This window comes from Mobula hypostoma, chromosome 2 (assembly GCF_963921235.1).
Source record: "Mobula hypostoma chromosome 2, sMobHyp1.1, whole genome shotgun sequence".
NCBI classification, from domain to species: domain Eukaryota; kingdom Metazoa; phylum Chordata; class Chondrichthyes; order Myliobatiformes; family Myliobatidae; genus Mobula; species Mobula hypostoma.
In genome coordinates, this window is record NC_086098.1 from 33,449,846 (window position 1) to 33,469,418 (window position 19,573).

The following is a 19,573-nucleotide window of genomic DNA, read 5'->3' on the forward strand; positions in this document are numbered from 1 at the left end:
TCGCTATAAATGCCAGCATACCATTCGCCTTTTTCACCGCCTGCTGTACCTGCATGCCCACTTTCAATGACTGGTGTATAATGACACCCAGGTCTCGTTGCACCTCCCCTTTTCCTAATCGGCCACCATTCAGATAATAATCTGTTTTCCTATTTTTGCCACCAAAGTGGATAACTTCACATTTATCCACATTAAATTGCATCTGCCTTGAATTTGCCCACTCACCCAACCTATCCAAGTCACCCTGCATCCTCTTAGCATCCTCCTCACAGCTAACACTGCCACCCAGCTTCGTGTCATCCGCAAACTTGGAGATGCTGCATTTAATTCCCTCATCCAAGTCATTAATATATATTGTAAACAACTGGGGTCCCAGCACTGAGCCTTGCAGTACCCCACTAGTCACCGCCTGCCATTCTGAAAAGGTCCCGCTTATTCCCACTCTTTGCTTCTTGTCTGCCAACCAATTCTCTATCCACACCAATACCTTACCCCCAATACCGTGTGCTTTAAGTTTGCACACTAATCTCCTGTGTGGGACCTTGTTTCTATGTTAATATGGGAACTAACTTGCAGATGTGACAGGAGTTACTGTCCTTAATGGTAAAGCAGTGTTAAGCTGAGTGCAACATCTCAAGTCCTAATGACATTAAAGCAAAATACAGTAGACGTTGGAAATATGAAATAAAACACATGCTAGAAGTGTTCGGCAGTTCAAGTACAACAGATATGACACCCAATAGTTGTCAGAAATCATGTCATGGTGCTGAATTTCCTGTTCAAACATTCCAAATAATAGTTTCAGGGGTTACAGTAGAGATACTTATCTAGATCAGGCGTTCCCAACCTGAAGTCTGTGGACCTCTTACTTAATGACATTGGTCCATGGCATAAAAGGTTGGGAACAGCTGATCTAGATGAACCACTGCAAGTATGAATCTCAAGGCTCTAAACCATGGTCACATTTCCTTTGTATCATCTTCAAGTGGTCACAAACATTAATACAGAATTAATAGAAAATGCCATTTTATTGAAAATGAAATTCAAACTTCAATCAATGTTACAATCATGACAAAATGCCAGGTAAAAGATCTTGTGGGTTTTGTGTTACATAAACCACTACCTTAGCATTATTCCCTTTTAAGATGTAGCAAAGTGATTCATAATCAATGATGGCAATGGCTTGGAAACACAATGCATTTGTACAGTATACTCAGTGCAAAGCAATTATTAACTAACAGCAATAAAAAAAGCTAGTATTTATATAAAAAGTAAAAAAAACTTAAAAAGCCGAAGTGCAAGTATACCATCGAAAACAAAATTGCAGATTGTTGTCTGTTTTACATAAACAAAAATATGAACAGATCAAAATGTGTGCTCATAGAGCTTTGTGGAGCTCAACTATCTCTCTGGTAGTTGCATTAGAAAGCTCGGATTTCCGTTTTGTGTCTCACATCACAAACTATAAGAATACTAAATATGAACTGTGTGAAAAACTGTTTTTTAAAAAAAAACCCTTTTGTGTTCTACAGAGATTCTAGGGTCAGAGATAACGTAACTATATCAGAGTTGGACAAGCTTCACCTTGCTCCCTTTTCAATCACTTCCACGTGCCTTTCAATGTGCTGAAACTTGAAGAGTATTGTTCTCATAGCATTCGGCAATTATTTTAACAAATTTTAAGATGGCTTTGACTGGAAGCAAATAAACATGCAATTTTTAAACAGAGTCTGTTTCTGCCAACAGTTCTGGCCAGTTACATTAATGGTGCAATTGTCAAATAGAAAAAAAGCTCAACTTCTTTTGACACAGCTATACTCATCAATTATTGGCGTGAACTGCTATACTCAGTAAATCTTTCAGTTTGTAGCTAGAATCAATGATTTTGCCTCCATAACAACAACTATCCAATTCTGGTATCTAGAGGAAATTGGATTCGGCTGTTCACCAACACACAACCAGGTATACTTTAATCTGGTGGTTTGATCTGCCCTGCTAGGCTTTCATTGATAACACTAATGAAATGGTAAAATATTGTTTCAAATTATGTAATTATTTCTCATCATCAACAGAAAAAGAAAAATGGAGAGATTAATACTCTAATATTCAGTACTATTGCCAAAACTTATGCTCAGTAAAAAATATATCATTTTTGCAATTTTGGATCTAAATGTAACATTTCAAGATTTGAACACTTGGAGATTAGTTGTAATTGCATGTTCCAAATGGTGTGATTTGAAGCTCTCTTCATTTTGTTTATTAATACCTTGAATTATCTAATACCACCACATAAACAGATCAAGTACTTGGCAATCGGATAATGTCATTTAACAAATGTATCTTTAAATCATCTCGGGTATCGCATAACCCCTTGATAAACTGGGTTATAGATATATGGCCATTGACAAAAAGTTAAGAGAGGATTTGAGGAAAGCTCTTTTAATTGTTAGTATGAAGGTCCCGGTTACAGTACCTGAAAGGATCGCAGAGGCAGAAACTCTCATCGAACATTTGATATGCTGTAGCCTACAGGACTACTGACTGAGGCTCGAGAACAAGGCTAATTTGTGTGTCCCTCTGCCTATTACATTTCCCTGATTCTCTGATAGTCCATGTTAAAAGTTGGTACCATTGAGAACTAACTTATCAGAAACCCCAAAAAAATGTTCACATCTGCAGTGGAAAATCTGCTACTAATGAAAAAAATGATGTATACATTTTGCATGATGTCCAAAATGTATAGTAATTATTGCATAAGTCTGGTGGATACTGGATCTAGTTGGATGTGCTTTTGACTGTACAAAACCTTAAATTTTGTTTCAAAATTGCTGCCAGCAGCCCTACAATATCACATCCTAACAAAGAATGTTATTTAAAAAAATCACTTTATATAAAAACACATATATAAATCTTTGAAAATCCACCTTGGCAATAAAAATTACATTAAACAAATAAAGTACCTTTTATTAAATAGGTAACAGCTTGCACTGGCAGTAGGATTTGATTGTTCAACCTCGAGTTGTGTAACCTGACACCTGCTTTTAGAAATGCTGCTGAAAACTATCGAACTCATTACCTGTACAGATATATAAATGTAGACTGGTGGTTTGCTTCAAGCTACCACTTGCAATAAATAATATCAATAAAGTTGTCCAGATTTAATGTAAATAGAACTTTGGGTCCACAAAAGCATGCTTCACACAAGAAAATGTTACAGTAAAAAAAAAGCTTGCTATCTCTAAATATTGAAAAATATTTGACATTTATTTAATACATAAAATGGTCTCAGAATAGAACGAAGCATTTGAAACTAAGGAAGCATTAGGATAAGATATTGCATTAATGTACCTCCTGTATTTTGTGCTTTATAAGTTACAAAGACAGAATACACATTTCCATGTGTAATCTTTTTAAGATTTATAGGTATGGCAATTTTAATATATCAAGTACCTGGGTTACTTTAATATATGGTAGGTTCCCCATACACAAAGCAGTTACATGAAAAGAAGTGAATCAATTTCAGTCTCACCTCAGCATGATAATAAAAGAAATAACATTCAGGCCTCAGGATACCCCTTGTGCTTTATGGCTAACGAAGCACTTCTGAAGTGCTAGTGAATCACAATGACTATGTTGTGTAGTTTCTAGTAGTGCTTGAAAATAAACTTAATTTTGCTTAAAGTTGTATCATTAATACATCTTAAGGTAGCTGTAACTATATGAATTAAAGCAGACATTTAAGTGTTAACTACACTTTAATAATAACAACGGATGGTCTGAAGTTAGTTCCTGTGCATCTGGACAATGCTTCTGAGTCTGAAAACTAGATTAATTACCTCAAAGGTAACACCTCTGTCAAAATAACCATGTAACAAATAACAAGATATTCTTATTTAGAATATTAGCCACTATTCCATTACTCCTGATATCTAGGGCCTGCCGTATTTTTTAACTCGAATCATTTATTCATTTTTCTTTATTTGCAGGTTTTTCTTTCTCATTGTTACCAGAGCCCGAGAAGGTAAGCTCTGGTGGGACACTGAGAAGTGTAGTACAGCAAAGGGTTCTGAGAATTACAGGTCCATAATTCATTGAAAGTGGCATCACAGGTAGATAGGGTTGTAAAGGAAGCTTTTGACCTTTATAAATCAAAGTACTGCGTACAGGAGATGGGATGTTATTTTGAAGTTGTATAAGACATTGGTGGGGCTTAATTTGGAGTATTGTGTGCAGTTTTGGTCACCTACCTACAGGAAAGATGTAAACAAGGTTGAAAGTGCACAGAGAAAATTTACAAGGATGTTGCTGAGTCTGGGGGACCTGAGTTATAGGAAAGATTGAATAGGTTAGGACTGTATTCATTAGAATGTAGAAGATGGAGGGGAGATTTGATAGAGGCCTCTAAAATTTTGAGGGGAATAGATAAGGTAAATGCAAACATGTTGTTTCCATTGAGGTTGGGTGGGACTACAACCAGAGGTCATGGGTTAAGTGTGAAAGGTGACATATTTAAGGTGAACATGAGGGGAAACTTCTTCAGTCAGAAGTTCGTGAGGGTGTGGAATGAACTGCCAACACAATGGTTGTGAGCTTGATTGCAACATTTAAGAGAAGTTTGGACAGGTACATGAATGGTAGGGATATAAGTGCGCATGCGCCGGTCGTGCATGTAGCCTGTTACAGCCGTTCTGATCGGATTCTTACTTTTTTCTTCTTACTTTGTAACTTAGGTTATTTTTTGTTTTTTTTTCACGGTAACACATCCAAGCTGTATTCTCTCTAACATGCTGGTAGAGAGAGTTTTATTTGGGTTTTTAGCGCTGGAAATATTTACATCCCGACACGTGGGACAGAAGCATGGTCGCATTGTTCATTCCAGGGACCAGCTGCTTGCGCCAATGCCGGCCAGTTTAGCGAGCAGAGCGGCGGACACTCCTGCTGAAATCTGGAGGAAAACACACAGAGGATGCAGAGGGGGATCACAAAGTCGAGGAAAGAGGACCGGGTCAAAACAACAGAGACTTATGGAGAAGAGGAGTTCGGTGGGTAATAAAATGGACAAGTTCACGGCGCTAGCCAGGCGTCAGAGAACATTTTGGGAGTGCAGTGTTATGTGTTTCACTGGAACTGGACTGCACGTGGACATACCCGATCAAAACTTTTCCATGGATGGCTTCCAGACCGTTCCGGCTGACCGGGAATTCCACTGAGAGCGGTAAGCGTAAAGGAGTTGGGTGCTTACTGTTCTGGTTAACAACAGATGGTGCAATCCGGGTCATATTACGATCGAGGAACGTGTTTGTAGACCGGATATTGAATTTTTTACTGTTGGACTTCAGCCACATTCTACCGAGATTCAACACTGGGTGGCACGGGAGGTCGTTCCTGCCTGTGGCCATCGAACGTGCAGCTCCTCCCGTGGAGGGTCAGACACCCTGAGCCAATAGACTGGTCCTGGTCTTTTTTCCATCTGGCATAGTTTGCATTTTGTTGTTCAATTGTTTGTGGGTTTTTTTTATTGCTATATTTATGCTCTATTCTTGGTTGGTGCGGCTGTAACAAAACCCAATTTCCCTTGGGATCAATATAGTATATCTATCTATCTATATGGGGGGCTCTGGTCCAGTGCAGGTCGATGGGCGTAGGCAGTTTAAATGGGTTGACATGGACCAGATGGGCTCAAAGGCTTGTTTCTGTGCTGTATGTCTCTATGTCTCCATGAGCCACATATATTTAACTTAAAAATTCATTGAAATTATGCCTAGATACTGTACAGTATATGCAATTTTATGTGGCGTGTATAAAACAACATTGTTCTCTATGTTTTATCACTCTTTCCAAAAAGAGCATCAAATCACCTTCGCTAACATGGACCAAGGAGGAAGATAAAGAGAACATAAAGAGTATTTTCTGCATTTTTGTTTTAGTTTTCAGTGTTTAAAAGAAACAGTGACTCTAAAATCACAAATAAGAGAAAATCTGCAGATGCTGGAAATCCAAGCAACACACACAAAATGCTGGAGGAACTCAGCGTGCCAGGTAGCATCTGTGGAAAAGCAACAGTCAATGTTACCGGCCGAGACCCTTCATCAGGACTCTAAAATCATGTATTTTTAGCTGTAGGCATTAAACTGAGATATGGTTTTAATTCCCTGATGGAAGGTGTTTTGAATTATGATTCCTTAGAAGCATTTAAGAGGGAATAATGTCAAGATTTCAATGTGAACTTTCAACTGCATTAATACTGTAAATTCTCATTGTTAGCACATTGATTTTTCAGCAAAATACTGGAAAATTTGAGTTAAATTTAGAGCAAATGCCAAAAGTAAGATCTTATTCTATGGTTCCGAAAGTTTGTCATAGCCGAGGGGGGGGGGTTTGTAGGGATAAGCTCCCACCGCCAATTAAATGGTGTGCTTCTCAAATAGCCTCTGACAACCATGTCCAGCTCCTAGCCTTCACGCATGACTTAGCGAAGTGTGACTGGCAGAACTGTTTCAGCTGACAGGGGAAGGGGCAAAGGTGGGTTACTGGTGCCTTCAAACCAGTTGCTTTGGGCAGAGGGGGCTCGTCAGCAATGGCTGGCAGCTTATTTAGGGGAAGGAAAGTTCTGATCTCAAACTTCCACTGCCTCGCAGCTGTACACACTCATGGGGAAATCCATTGGTAGTAAACCTCAAGGAAAAATCCAGAGATGGAATACCTAAGGCAGTCCTACGTTGAGTTCAACGCTGACTGGCAATTCCTGCGACACCACTGGTGCCAATCAGTATCAGCCTCTTCTGAGAGGGTCAGCCTTCTGTTTAAGAAGCTGCTTGCTCTCCATATCATACTGTCCTGGCTTATGTACTGGCTAGTAGTCAGGGTCAACCATGGATGTCGCTTTCTATTGGCTGACTGTGGACAACTAGGATGCAACAGTCATGGTCGACCTCAACCAATGGAAGGCTTCATTCTTATATTCATAAGCAGAGCTAGGCATATATAACTGGGAATAGAGCTGTTATACAGAAACATGTAGATATCCCTTTAACAAAACCCTCCAAACATATATTTCAACCAATATATACTTTTCAATGTAATATTGCTGTTTGCTCCTCAAATAATTTTTCATTCTATAGCAAGATATATATATCTGTACTCAATTGCCACCTTTAGGTAAATCTGTACACCTGCTCATTAATGCAATTATCTAATCAGTCAATCATGTTTCAGCAGACATGGTCAAGAAGTTCAGTTGTTGTTCAGACCAAACATCAAAATGGTGAGGAAATGTGATCTAAGTGATTATGACCATAAAATGATTGTTGGTGCCAGACGGGGTGGTTTGAGTACCTCAGAAACTGCTGACCTGGGATTTTCACACACAACTGTCTCCAGACTTTACAGAGATCGGTATGAAAACCAAAAAACATCCAATGAGCAGCAGTTCTGTGGACGAAAATGCTTTGTTAATAAGAGAGGTCAGAGGAGAATGGCCAGACTGGTTTAAGCTGACAGGACGACGAGAATAACTCCAATAACCTCACATTGCAACAGTGATACACAGAAGAGTATCTCTGAACGCACAATATGTCAGACATTGAAGTGGATGGGCTACATCAGCAGAAGAACACTCCTGTACCTCTAAGTGTATGTCGATTTTAAGGGAAATCGATTGAAATGGAATAGGTGACAAATAAGTAAGTACTCTCAAAGCTACAGGCATGAACTACCAAGAGTGTCCCAACTTCCACCAAGCTTCCATCGTTAAGTATGCACAGGTATTTAATTATTACAATATTTTATGATTCTAATTTCATAGGAAAATACCATTTAATTAAAGTAACCCATTTGAGCTTGAATGTTATGATATTATTAACTATTGCCATTCTTCCTCAAGTACACAGACAACTACAGATACAATAGGATAATGATGCCAAAGTAGACATTACCATTTTAATGTCTGTACGTCAACATCAAGGAATCATTCAATTAATGAGTAAACAATATTCAAATGAAACAATATAGTGGAATAAAATTGCTCCAAGTAAGATGGGATGAACCCTCCTTTGAAATTGAAAAGCAATTTTGTGGTATGTATAAAACCATTTCAAGAAAACAGAAAGTCATCTTGAAATCTGTAGTAAACATTCAGTAAACAGAAATGCTTACATAAAGATCATAAAACCAACTTCTCTCTATTTACATTTAACGGGTGTTCCTCAAGAAATGTATTAGGAAAAGAAAAATTCTGCCCCTTTATGCATAGTTAAACTAAATGCATACATTTACTTTTCATATACTTCTACTCTAATTGTGAGCCAATTTTCCTTATAAAAAGAAACATTAAAGTGGGCAGTTGTATTTTACAGGACTTTTCATCTTCAAGCTTAGAGTCCTTTTTAGCCACTTTTTTTTTTGCTACTTTCAACATTGTTTCAATAATTACTACAATTTGCACTCTGCCACTTCTTGGAAGGCCCATCTTTATCAAAGAATGTTTCCTTTGCTGTGCAATCAGGACTTCTTCACGTACACTATTTGGACAAGATGTTAAGTTCATTCAGTTTGGGTGGGGTTTGGGGGGGGGGGTGCTTAAAATAGCCAAAGTCATGTGCATATGTTGAACTGTACAGCAACGTCCTGAGTTCTGTACTAGTTCTTTCACTAAGCAGTCATATCTTAAGGTTTTCTTCCAGTTAAAAACTGTACATTAGGCACTGTTTAAATAATTATGTTCTTTTCAAAGCTGCTGTTCTGTTTTCTTGTTGAATCAAAGAGTCAGTATGGTCTCCAAACAGATTCATCAATCCTTCCGGTGGAAGTCAACACAGTGGGAGAATTGCTATGACTACCGTCGGCATCAACACCTTCATTCTGGTTGGGCAGGTTCGGATTGAGAAGTGTACTGCCAGTTGATGCGCTGGTGCAAGGTGGCAGCATTCTGGAGGGCGAGCGTTCTCCCCCTGCCACCATGGAGAATTGGTAAGATCCAGATGAGGTGCCATAGTAGAGATAGGGCGCACTGCTGGTTTGGAAGTGTCCACTTTGGTTTGGGGATGAGCCAGGATAAGGCGGTGGCAAGTAAGTATGATAGTGTGTGGCTGCAGACATACCTAGAGACATGCCAGTTGTAACTGGAGTTGGTGTGTAGGTGAAGGTGGCTGGGTAGTGCATTCGAGGATTGGAGAAACGGCTTTCCGTGAGCGAAGAAAGCCCAAACTGCCGGGGATCTGAGAAGGGACCAAGATCTGTTGCACCTGTAAAAGAAAAATAACAGAGAAGAGATATATCATACCTTTACAATATATATTAATGATTTAGATGAGGGAATTAAAAGTAACATTAGCAAATTTGCCGATGACACAAAGCTGGGTGGCAGTGTGAAATGTGAGGAGGATGTTATGAGAATGCTGGGTGACTTGGACAGGCTGGGTCTGTGTTTAATGTGGATAAATGTGAGGTTATCCACTTTGGTGGTAAGAACGGGAAGGCAGACTATTATCTAAATGGAGTCAAGTTAGGAAAAGGGGAAGCAGAACGAGACCTAGGTGCTCTTGTACATCAGCCACTGAAAGCAAGCATGCAAGTACAGCAGGCAGTGAAGAAAGCTAATGGCATGCTGGCCTTCATAACAAGGGGAATTGAGTATAAGAGCAAAGAGGTCCTTCTGCAGCTGTACAGGGCCCTGGTGAGACCACACCTGGAGTACTGTGTGCAGTTCTGGTCTCCAAATTTGAGGAAGGACATTCTTGCTATTGAGGGATTAATAGGTTAATTCCCGGGATGGCGGGACTGTCATAAGTCGAAAGATTGGAGCGACTGGGCTTGTATACTCTGGAATTTAGAAGGCTGAGAGTTGATCTCATTGAAACATATAAGATTATTAAGGGATTGGACACGCTGGAGGCAGAAAGCATGTTCCCGCTGATGGGTGAGTCCAGAACCAGAGGCCACGGTTTAAGAATTAGGGGTAGGCCATTTAGAATGGAGTTGAGGAAAATCTTTTTCACCCGGAGAGTGGTGGATATATGGAATGCTCTGCCCCAGAAGGCTGTGAAGGCCAAGTCTCTGGATGCTTTCAAAAAAGAGGTGGATAGAGCTCTTAAAGATAGCGGAATCAAAGGTTATGGGGATAAGGCGGGAACTGGATACTGATTGTGGATGATCAGTCATGATCACAGTGAATGGCGGTGCTGGCTCGAAGGGCTGAATGGCCTACTCCTGTACCTATTGTCTATTGTCTCACAAAACGTACGAAGAGGCAACAGAGAGTTTGATGAGAAACATTACCGAACCGTGTTCATGTGTTGCAGTGTTGTTGTAATTTATTGATTTAGAGATACAGCAGAGAACAGGCCTTTCCAGCCCAACTAGCTGCACCACCCAGTTATCCAGTAACTATAGGCCTGTTTACATTGACCGATTAACTTATTAACTGGTACAGCTTTGGAGCGTGGGAGGAAACCAGAGCACCCGGATAAAACCCACGTGGTCACAGGGAGAACATAGAAACTTCTTACAGACAGCGTTGGAATTGAACTCTAAACTCTGACAACCTGGGAAGTAGTAACATTGCCCTAACCGCGACACTACCCTAGCTCTCAATTCATTGTATCATTTACTTTGCTGACATTGCGAGAAAAGAACAATTCTCGCTAATAACTACCAGACTTAACATAGTCACACTGGCATCGTTTGTATTCCTGCAGTTGATTTTTGTACATTCTACTCTGTCTTATCACCCTGAGGATAAGGTACAATTTATTGAACTGGTGGCAATGTGCTGATCATGGGACTTACTTAGCTAATAAAATCTCCTTGTCAGAAGTTAAGAATTTTTAAAATGTTTACATTACCACCCGCAAATCTGAGGATTATCATTTGATAAATTTACGATTAAATCAAATTTCCTAATCTTCAGTGCAAAGCTCACAACTGCATGGTTCTGCTGTTGCATAATATCTGGCGGATGACATTGCTGGTGACAAGTTCCTCAGAATGGACAAAATAATGAACTAATAAGGTACTAATCTCAATCTGTGGTTGAGATCAAGATTATACACAGTACAAATTTCAAATTCACAAATTATGATATCACCTGACCTGGATTTCCTGTATTGAATTTATAATTTCCTCAATTGATCTTTCGTGTGCTTTATATCGGCATATTTTTAAAATTATTATGCAAATATATCAAATGATATTAATGTTGTGAGTTCATATGTAATGGAGAAGTAACAGATTTTATAATCATTATACATTTTCGTATTTCTCATACAAAGCTATTGTTGGCCCACTACCACTTATGGAGCTAATATTATCATTTGCAATTCTGGGCGCACATTTCTCTGATTTTGAGTACTGACCATGAATGAGGCTCAAATTCTTGAGCAGTAATATGTAATTCAATGAGAATATGTCTGATTAAATTCCAGGGCATTCGTGATTTATGCAATGCTATGGACTTTGGAATAAAAAAACAACAAAAATCCATTTTTTAAGAAGTAGTCTCTTCCTCATTGCACCCTGCTAAAAATAATCCAATATATGTATACAAATCTACCTTTTGTTCTTTATGGTAAATGCAAAATAAATGTAAAAGATTTACACCCTTGTTTATTAAATTGCAGGCACATTGATTCTGAATCATAAGACCATAAGACAAAGGAGCAGAAGCAGGCCATTCGGCCCATCGAGTCTGCTCCGCCATTTTATCATGAGCTGATCCATTCTCCTATTTAGTCCCACTCCCCCGCCTTCTCACCATACCCTTTGATGCCCTGGCTCCTCAGATACCTATCAATCTCTGCCTTAAATACACCCAATGACTTGGCCTCCACTGCTGCCCATAGATAATTCCATAGATTCACCACCCTCTGACTAAAAAACTTTCTTCGCAACCAGTGAAGTATCAAGTAGAAATCACAGATATATTAGTTCTACTTCTGAATCTTTCTCTAATCAACGGGGGGGGGGGAGTGTGACACAACAAGGAGCATACAGGGTACTAATGTCTGTGTACTTCATTAGAAGGGGAAGGATGCATCAGGTATCAATATAGCAAAACCTTTCCTGAGGGGAATCTGCTGGAATAAAATAAACAGTATATGATGCCCACAGTTCTGGTTAAACAGAAGTTTGGTAAACATCTTAAAACTATTTTCAACTACATTTTTTCTGGATGGAGTACAGTTCTTTTTATACAGTAATTAATATAAGTGATTTGCTGAAGCACATTCCTGAAGCAGTTTTAAAGGAAGTTTGCACATAAAACTGGATGGAATGCATCACTATGTATTATTTTGTGCCTAAACAACAGCAGATATCTTAGGTATGAAATGCAATTCTTCCTTCAGTATGTCTGGTATGCCTATTCTCAGCATTCTTTCAGTTAGGGGGTATGGGGTGTGACCAGTCATGCTTACTAACATCCCTCCTACACACTGCCCTGTAATCAAACTGAGATTAGGTGCCAACAGTTTTAACTTCAGGCGAAGAAGGGAGTCATACTAACTACTGAAATGAACTTCAGTATCGTATGTGTATTAATAGAAGTAGGAAGGGTGTTTGAGAGAAGAAATATGTTAACAGCTCATGTCAGGCATGTTGTCTTCCACCCCACAATTTATCTGACACTTAATATGAGCTTTTCTACCATGTTCTCGGCAACATGAACCAGTATTAATATTCACTAAGGCTGCATGAACGCCAAAGTTCTCCAAACAGGGTTAACTCCAGAAGTAGTCATATGAGAACTTAAGTGTTTAGCAGCCCATCGGGCTATTACCTCATTTTAACTTTCACACCCCATAACTTTAAACATGCCAAAACTACCAACAGCACAAATCAATTTTGGCCTGTTCTTTCCCTAACACAGCTGATAGGACGGACTGCTCTCTTTTCAAAGATAAAAAGGACTATTGACAAAAACTGCCATTTCTCTTTAAAATGTATTACAGCTCTGAATTTTGTCCAAGTTTACATCCAAGGATGGTTTAACTCAGCCTTCTCAATTATCCAAAATGTAGTTTTAGCTAACTACTTAACATTAAATATATGCCGTATGGCTAGTTTCCACATTATTTCAAAGAAGCTTCAATAACTAACCCTTTCACGTTTAACCAAGCTTTCAGTTCTTATGAATACTTGAGGCTGGAGAGAGTGACTGGTGTCTAGAGGGAATGAAGCAGCAACAGACTAAAAAAAACAACAGAGGCAACAAATTCCCGACTGTACTCTTTCCATTGATTTATTTCCTCTCAAATATTGAACTTCAAAGCTGACCAAGGGAGGTGCCCTGGAATTCTTAACACCTTTCCCTAAACCAGGGGTTCCCAACCTGGTGTTCACGGACCTCTCGGTTAACGGTCGGGGTCCATGGCATGAAAAAGTTGGGAAACCGTGCCCTGAACTCTGCCACAAGTGATACTAACTGCCATCAAAATAATGTTACAATTCCCCATATGAATGCTACCTCCTACTTCCCACTATCTCCCCCCCCCATTTAAGATGGTCCCTAAAAGCTATCTCCTTGACCAATCTCTGAGTCACTTCTTCCAATATGTGTAATTTTTTCAAATCGTGCTCGATTATTTTTCCATGAGCTACCTTGGAACATCTCATTACATTGAAGATGTTACAAACATAGAAACTATTGTTGTTAAGGTAGCTGACTTTGCATACACAGACATCCCACCCTGCAAAAACCCATTTCAGGGAGGTAGCACCATCAATTTGAGGGAGACTTCCGGGAGAGGTGGGATGTCTGCAATAGAGTAGCTCCTTAGCAGCTAGCCAGCTAGTTTAAATAACGTTAGCTATGCTAATGAACAAATGACACCTGTTAAACTCACCTCAACATGTCTTTTACAGTCTTAACCCACCATGGGCAATAGAAAAGTCACTGTTACAAACAGTGCAGCGAGCAACACTGTCATTATTTTTGACCCCTATTAGGCAGGGGTACACTTCAGTGTAGTCTGGGGTGAAGTACGTTTTATATATTTTTTTGGAACACTCTGCAATGATGCGCTCTTGCTGTCTCTCGTGGTCACTCGTGCGCGCTCAAGCACGCACTTGCTTTCTCTCTCGCTCGCTCTCTCTCCCTCTCTCGCTTGCTTTCTCGCTCGCTCGCGCTCTCTCTCGTGGTCGCTCTCGCGCTCTCTCTTGCTTTTCTCTCGCTCACTCTCAAAAAAATTGATTTCCGTGATATTGTATATAATTTGCGGGCATCAGGGAGCCACTATTAATATGCGGGAGACTCCCGGAAGTTCCAGGAGAGGTGGGATGTCTGCATACAGTATGACTAGCATTGAAATTGTTCTGGGCCAGACAGCTGACTTAAAATTCACAGGACGTACTTCTACTGAAACGCTATGAAATCAGTCATGTAAGGAAAACTTTAATCAAGATTATTATGTCACACTGTAAAATGATTAGCAGATACATCAATATTAAAAAAATACTTTTGCAGTCTTTTTAAAATTCATTCTTCAAAGAGCCATGTGTTTAAGAAGCCCACACAAGTTGTACCAAGCACTCACATGATCAGGACATTACTGCCCTGGACCTGTTTCTCAGCTACGTTCTCTGAAATGCTTCCAGTGAGTGCGTGAGTTGGGACCCCTTCAGAGGGAATAGAATGAATCGGAAAGGCATATGGAAACGTTTTCATTGAACTGTTTCCATGAAATTTTTAATGAGCCAAAGCCCTTAGATGTGGTTCAATGCCTTAAATTAGCAAAATAATAATGACAAATCCTCTTTCCCTTTCAATCCATATTCTGCTTTAAAAAATTAAAAGGGTCTAATTGCTTGTGTTTCATACACAGAAAGACATTAAAACAGAACTTTTCTCCTAAAAATAGCAAAAGTGTTTTCTTCATATTTCATTCCAAATCGATAGTCTTTCACCCAGCCAGATTGTCTCCTAGAGGCAACATAATGTAATTTTTTATCTGTATGCAGGTGAGAGAGTTCAAAACGTAATGATATGACTGGTCAATCAAAACTGCTGTTATAAATTATTCATTTTGCCAAAACTAAAGCAAAATGCCCCCAGAGCACAACCCAATGTTAGAGTATGTCCTACAGAGGTGGAATTACAAATGATCCAAATTTAAAATAATGCATTCTGTCAGAGAATGATTCTATTCAGATCAATATATTTGCTTATTCAAATTTATTTGCATTTATATTTTGGAGGAGCGTAGGACAATTTTAAGAAACAAATTCAAGGGGAGCAAGTGGCTGGTTTCCTAGTAAATGATAAGTAAGCTGTTCTAACTTGTAAGTTCCCACACTTGTGATCAGGCATTCATCAATTTGACATTCCAACATGACAAGGGGTTGGAGAGTTTTCTTGAAGTTCATTGTCTTTCCTTTCTGTTAGACCATAAGACATAGGAGTAGAATTGGGTCATTTGGTCCATTGAGTCTGCTCCACCATTCCAACATGGCTGACCTATTACCCTCTCAACCTCATTCTCCTGCCTTCTCCCCATAATTTTTGACACCTTACTAATCAAGGGCCTATCAAATGCTGCTTTAAATATACCCAATGGCCTATCCATCCCCAATGCCATCCATGGAAACTAATACAATGGATGCACTTCCCTCTGGCTAAAGAAATTCATTTTCATCTCTGTTCGAAATGGACCTCCCTCTATTCTCAGGCTGTTCCCTCTGGTCCCCACTACAGGAAACATCCTCTCCAATTCCACTCTACCTAGGCCTTTCAATATTTGTTAAGTCTCAATGAGACTACCCCGTCCCCCCACCCCATTCTTCTTCCGTTGGTCAACTGAGGAGTAATACTGGCACAGAAAGATGTTCAAAAAGCCCACTTCACACTTGTCTGATCTGCAGGCCGAGATTTTAGACGGTGGAGAAAAGCGACTGAGAGGAAATAAAATACATTCCCTGTCAGCAGTCGAGCTAATTACCTCAGAAAATCTCGGGTTTTGTTTGTAGAAAAAGCAAAGTCAAATTGCAGCTAAATTTCTATCAGTTCCTTTAAAAGGACTGACTAATTTTACAATGTTGTCCTTCTTGATTACCACAATTATTTTGAAATCTTAAAGTCAGAATAATGTTACCATATGTGAAAGGAAAATGTGCTGATATAATTTCCCTATTACTTTATATAGTTAGTTAAAAGCATACACACACTTCTGACTTCAAAGTATACCCCTCAGCTTTCCTTGTCTGTAGCAGTGAGGGCAATCGTTCTACAGTATGTGAGAGGAAGCTGAGCAACTCACAGGGGTAGATGGCACCAGGCATTAATAAATCATTAATCCATGAAAGCGGTGGGGGAACATTTTGAGAAACGCCAGGTTAAACATTCATTTTATCTATCAAACTTATAAACAGGTTTTTTTGGCTGAAGGAAATCATCAGCCCTACTAAAATGGGTTTGGTTGATAGTTGTTCAGCAGACTGTGTGTTGCCTGTTGACTGGATTTTGACTTCCCACTTGTAGCCAAATGCTGATTGCCACCACTCCTATCTTTAAGAAATATTTAAACCTATTTGTGTGTGGCCTTCTGATCCCCCAAATGGGGTAAGTACAGCAGCCAGGATACAGATTAAAGGGCTACCTTCTGAATTTCTGGGAGGTTTCTCAGGAGAAGTGAGCATGAAATGAAGGGTATTGCTGGGGGAATTCAGCAGGTCAGGCAGCATCAATGGAGAGGAGTAAACAGTCGATGTTTTCGGCAGAGACCCATCATCAGGATTGGAAAGGAAGAGGGAAGAAGTTGGGAGGGGGAAGGATTACAAGCTGGCAGGTGAGAGGTGAAGCCAGGTAAAGAAGGTAAATGGGTGTGGAAGGGGAGATAAAGGGGGAAGCTGGGAGGTGATAGGTGGAAACGATACAGGGCTGAAGAAGAAGGAATCTGATTGGAGAAGACTGAACTATGTGAAGCTCCTTCAATAATTCCAAAATTCCAATAATTCAGTAGGGTAAATACTGAAAGGCTTTTATTCGCAGTAAGACGTGACCTCCATGCTGAGTGTCTGCCCTTGGTCTGAGGGGGAGGAGCAGGGCGAAAACGCATTTATTCAGGGCTCTGTGGGAGGAGCCACAGGGGCAGTCAGCAGAGGGGCATGCCCAGACAGCTAACCCAGTTACAACATATATATATATGGTCTACCACACTATGGGAGAAAGGAAAGGAGGAGGGATACCAGAGGAGTGGTGAGTAGCTAAGGAGAAAAGAAAAGTTAAGAGGGGTGCCAGAATGGGGAATATAAACAGAGAGGGGTGGGGGGAGTTACCAGAAGTTAAAGAAACCAATGTTCATACTGTCTGGTTGGAGGCAACCCTGATGGAATATGAGATGTTGCTCCTCCACCCTGAATTTGGCCTCATCTTGGCAACAGAGGAGGCGTAGACTGACATGTCAGAATGGGAGTGGGAAATCAAATTGAAATGGGTAGCCAATGGGAAAGTCCGCCTTTTGGACAGAGCAAAGATGCTCAAATACTATTACTGTGGGACCCAAAAAGATGGACCATAACCATCCAGTAACCTTCAACGATGATTAGATCCTCCAGCTTGCTAAGTTACTGAATGAAATCCAGGCTAGGCCAGAAGGGATTGGAGAGCAGCAATAATAACTCCCTTCCTGGCCATTACCCAATCTGGCAGAGGACTGGGAGCAAGACAACTACCCACCATCAGAAAAATAAACTCCAGAAATTTTTATTTGTGATTCTAATACAGAATTGGTTGACTAAAAGAATGTCAAGCAATAATACTGTCAACAGCCTTGAGTATTTTAATTTCCTCTTTGCATTACATTTTCAATAGGATTTATTAAAAGGAGTGTTTGTAAATGCCATTATAGATTCTTTACAACCAACATTAGATTAAAATATCAAGATTGAGTTCTATGAATAAATCAGATCATTGTTAATCTTGAAACTTATCATAGTTTTTTATCTGGCAAACAGTAATGCTCCAATGGATACTTCAATTAACTTTCAAAATTGCTGAATTCTTGGCAGTTCAGTAGTTAATGCAAACAATTTTTTACTTGATCTGTGTGTCCATGCCTTTCTCTCCTTAACAAATACCCTCAGAAATCTGGACAAACATTAATCTTGTTCAGTTTCAGTATTTTAAGTATTCAGAAGACACTTAGTTCAAGAAGTTGCTACCTACTAGAATTCATAATAATGGTCTTGACAGGCGACATTAAATAAAAGCAAGGAGATGATGCAAGTTTAATGATTACCTTCAGCCTTTATTTCAGATAATAAGAGAAAGCGTAATAAAGACTGCGTGGTTAGAACTTAAATAAATTTTATGGGAGGAGCAAATATTACATGGTTCTCATTGTTCTTAACCCTTCCCTCAGTTTTCTCTGATGGATACCTATAGGCAAGAAAAATGTTTATAAAATGTAGCCAAGCGGACAACTAAAACTATCCAACCTGATGGCATGACAAACAACACCTTATATTCCGCCTGGGTAGCCTCCAACCTGATGGCATGAGCATTGACTTCTCTAACTTCTGCTAATACCCCACCTCCCCCTCGTACCCCATCCCCTCTGTCCCTCTGACTATACCCTTGCCCATCCTCTGGGTCCCCCCCCCCGTCTTTCTTCCCGGACCTCCTGTCCCATGATCCTCTCGTATCCCTTTTGCCTATCACCTGTCCAGCTCTTGGCTCCATCCCTCCCCCTCCTGTCTTCTCCTATCATTTTGGATCTCCCCCTCCCCCTCCCACTTTCAAATCTCTTACTTGCTCTTCCTTCAGTTAGTCTTGACGAAGGGTCTCGGCCCAAAATGTCGACTGTACCTCTTCCTAGAGATGCTGCCTGGCCTGCTGCGTTCACCAGCAACTTTGATGTGTGTTGCTTAAATTTCCAGCATCTGCAGAATTCCTCGTGTTTGCGAATTAAAACTATTTCTCCATTTAAAATAAAATAACAATTAGATTGTTGGGATATATCCTCCTTTTACTGGGGTGAGGCGGGGGGTGGGGAGGTGACTGGGACTTCTGCCAAATATGTCCTTTATGGATATCAGGCAGTTTCATTGCTGGATTCCTGTCTGTAAAGGGGATCTTGACCAATTTCCAGTTGAAATAGGAAATGCTCACTGTCTCTGACAACTGGAGTATTGGTGTTTGCTGAAGTAATGCTCTGGCTGGTCCAGTGGATTTTGTCTTAAAATTAATACTCTACCATGGATATTACCGGGACAATATTCGCCAGTGAACTCTGTACATGGGAACTTGAAAGGACAAGGAAGTTACAGAAATTTTTTTATCAATATTATGACACAGATGTAAGATGTATGACTAAAAGTGAGCAATTTTTCCTTGTGAAAAGAGAACATGTGATCTCCTCCCCTCTATCAACTGAAAAAGCGACCTGTGTTGCCCCTTTACTGCTTGCTGTGTAGTACACATTTTATTTGGGGATTCTCTAATGCTCCTGATGCCTAGATTTCTCTCCTGCATTTGACATCTGACACCTCTGATGCTCCATTGTAACTCTGACTACTTTGTTAGATCCTGAATTCTGTGAATTTCAGCATTCAAAAGTTCCAAATAAATTTATTATATAAGTAT

The 19,573-nt window shown here is 39.8% G+C and overlaps 1 protein-coding gene across 3 annotated transcripts in view; it reads right to left on the bottom strand.

Annotated features, from left to right (window-relative positions):
* Positions 1–1,030: 1,030 nt before the first annotated feature.
* runx2a (RUNX family transcription factor 2a) overlaps positions 1,031–19,573 on the bottom strand; it is a 182,473-nt gene continuing 163,930 nt past the window's right edge. For all 3 annotated transcript variants that reach the window (XM_063035231.1, XM_063035225.1, XM_063035216.1), the window contains one exon: positions 1,031–9,242. In XM_063035231.1, the coding sequence (XP_062891301.1) occupies positions 8,764–9,242 (479 nt within the window). In that variant the 3' untranslated portion in view covers positions 1,031–8,763. The remainder of the gene's footprint in view (positions 9,243–19,573) is intronic.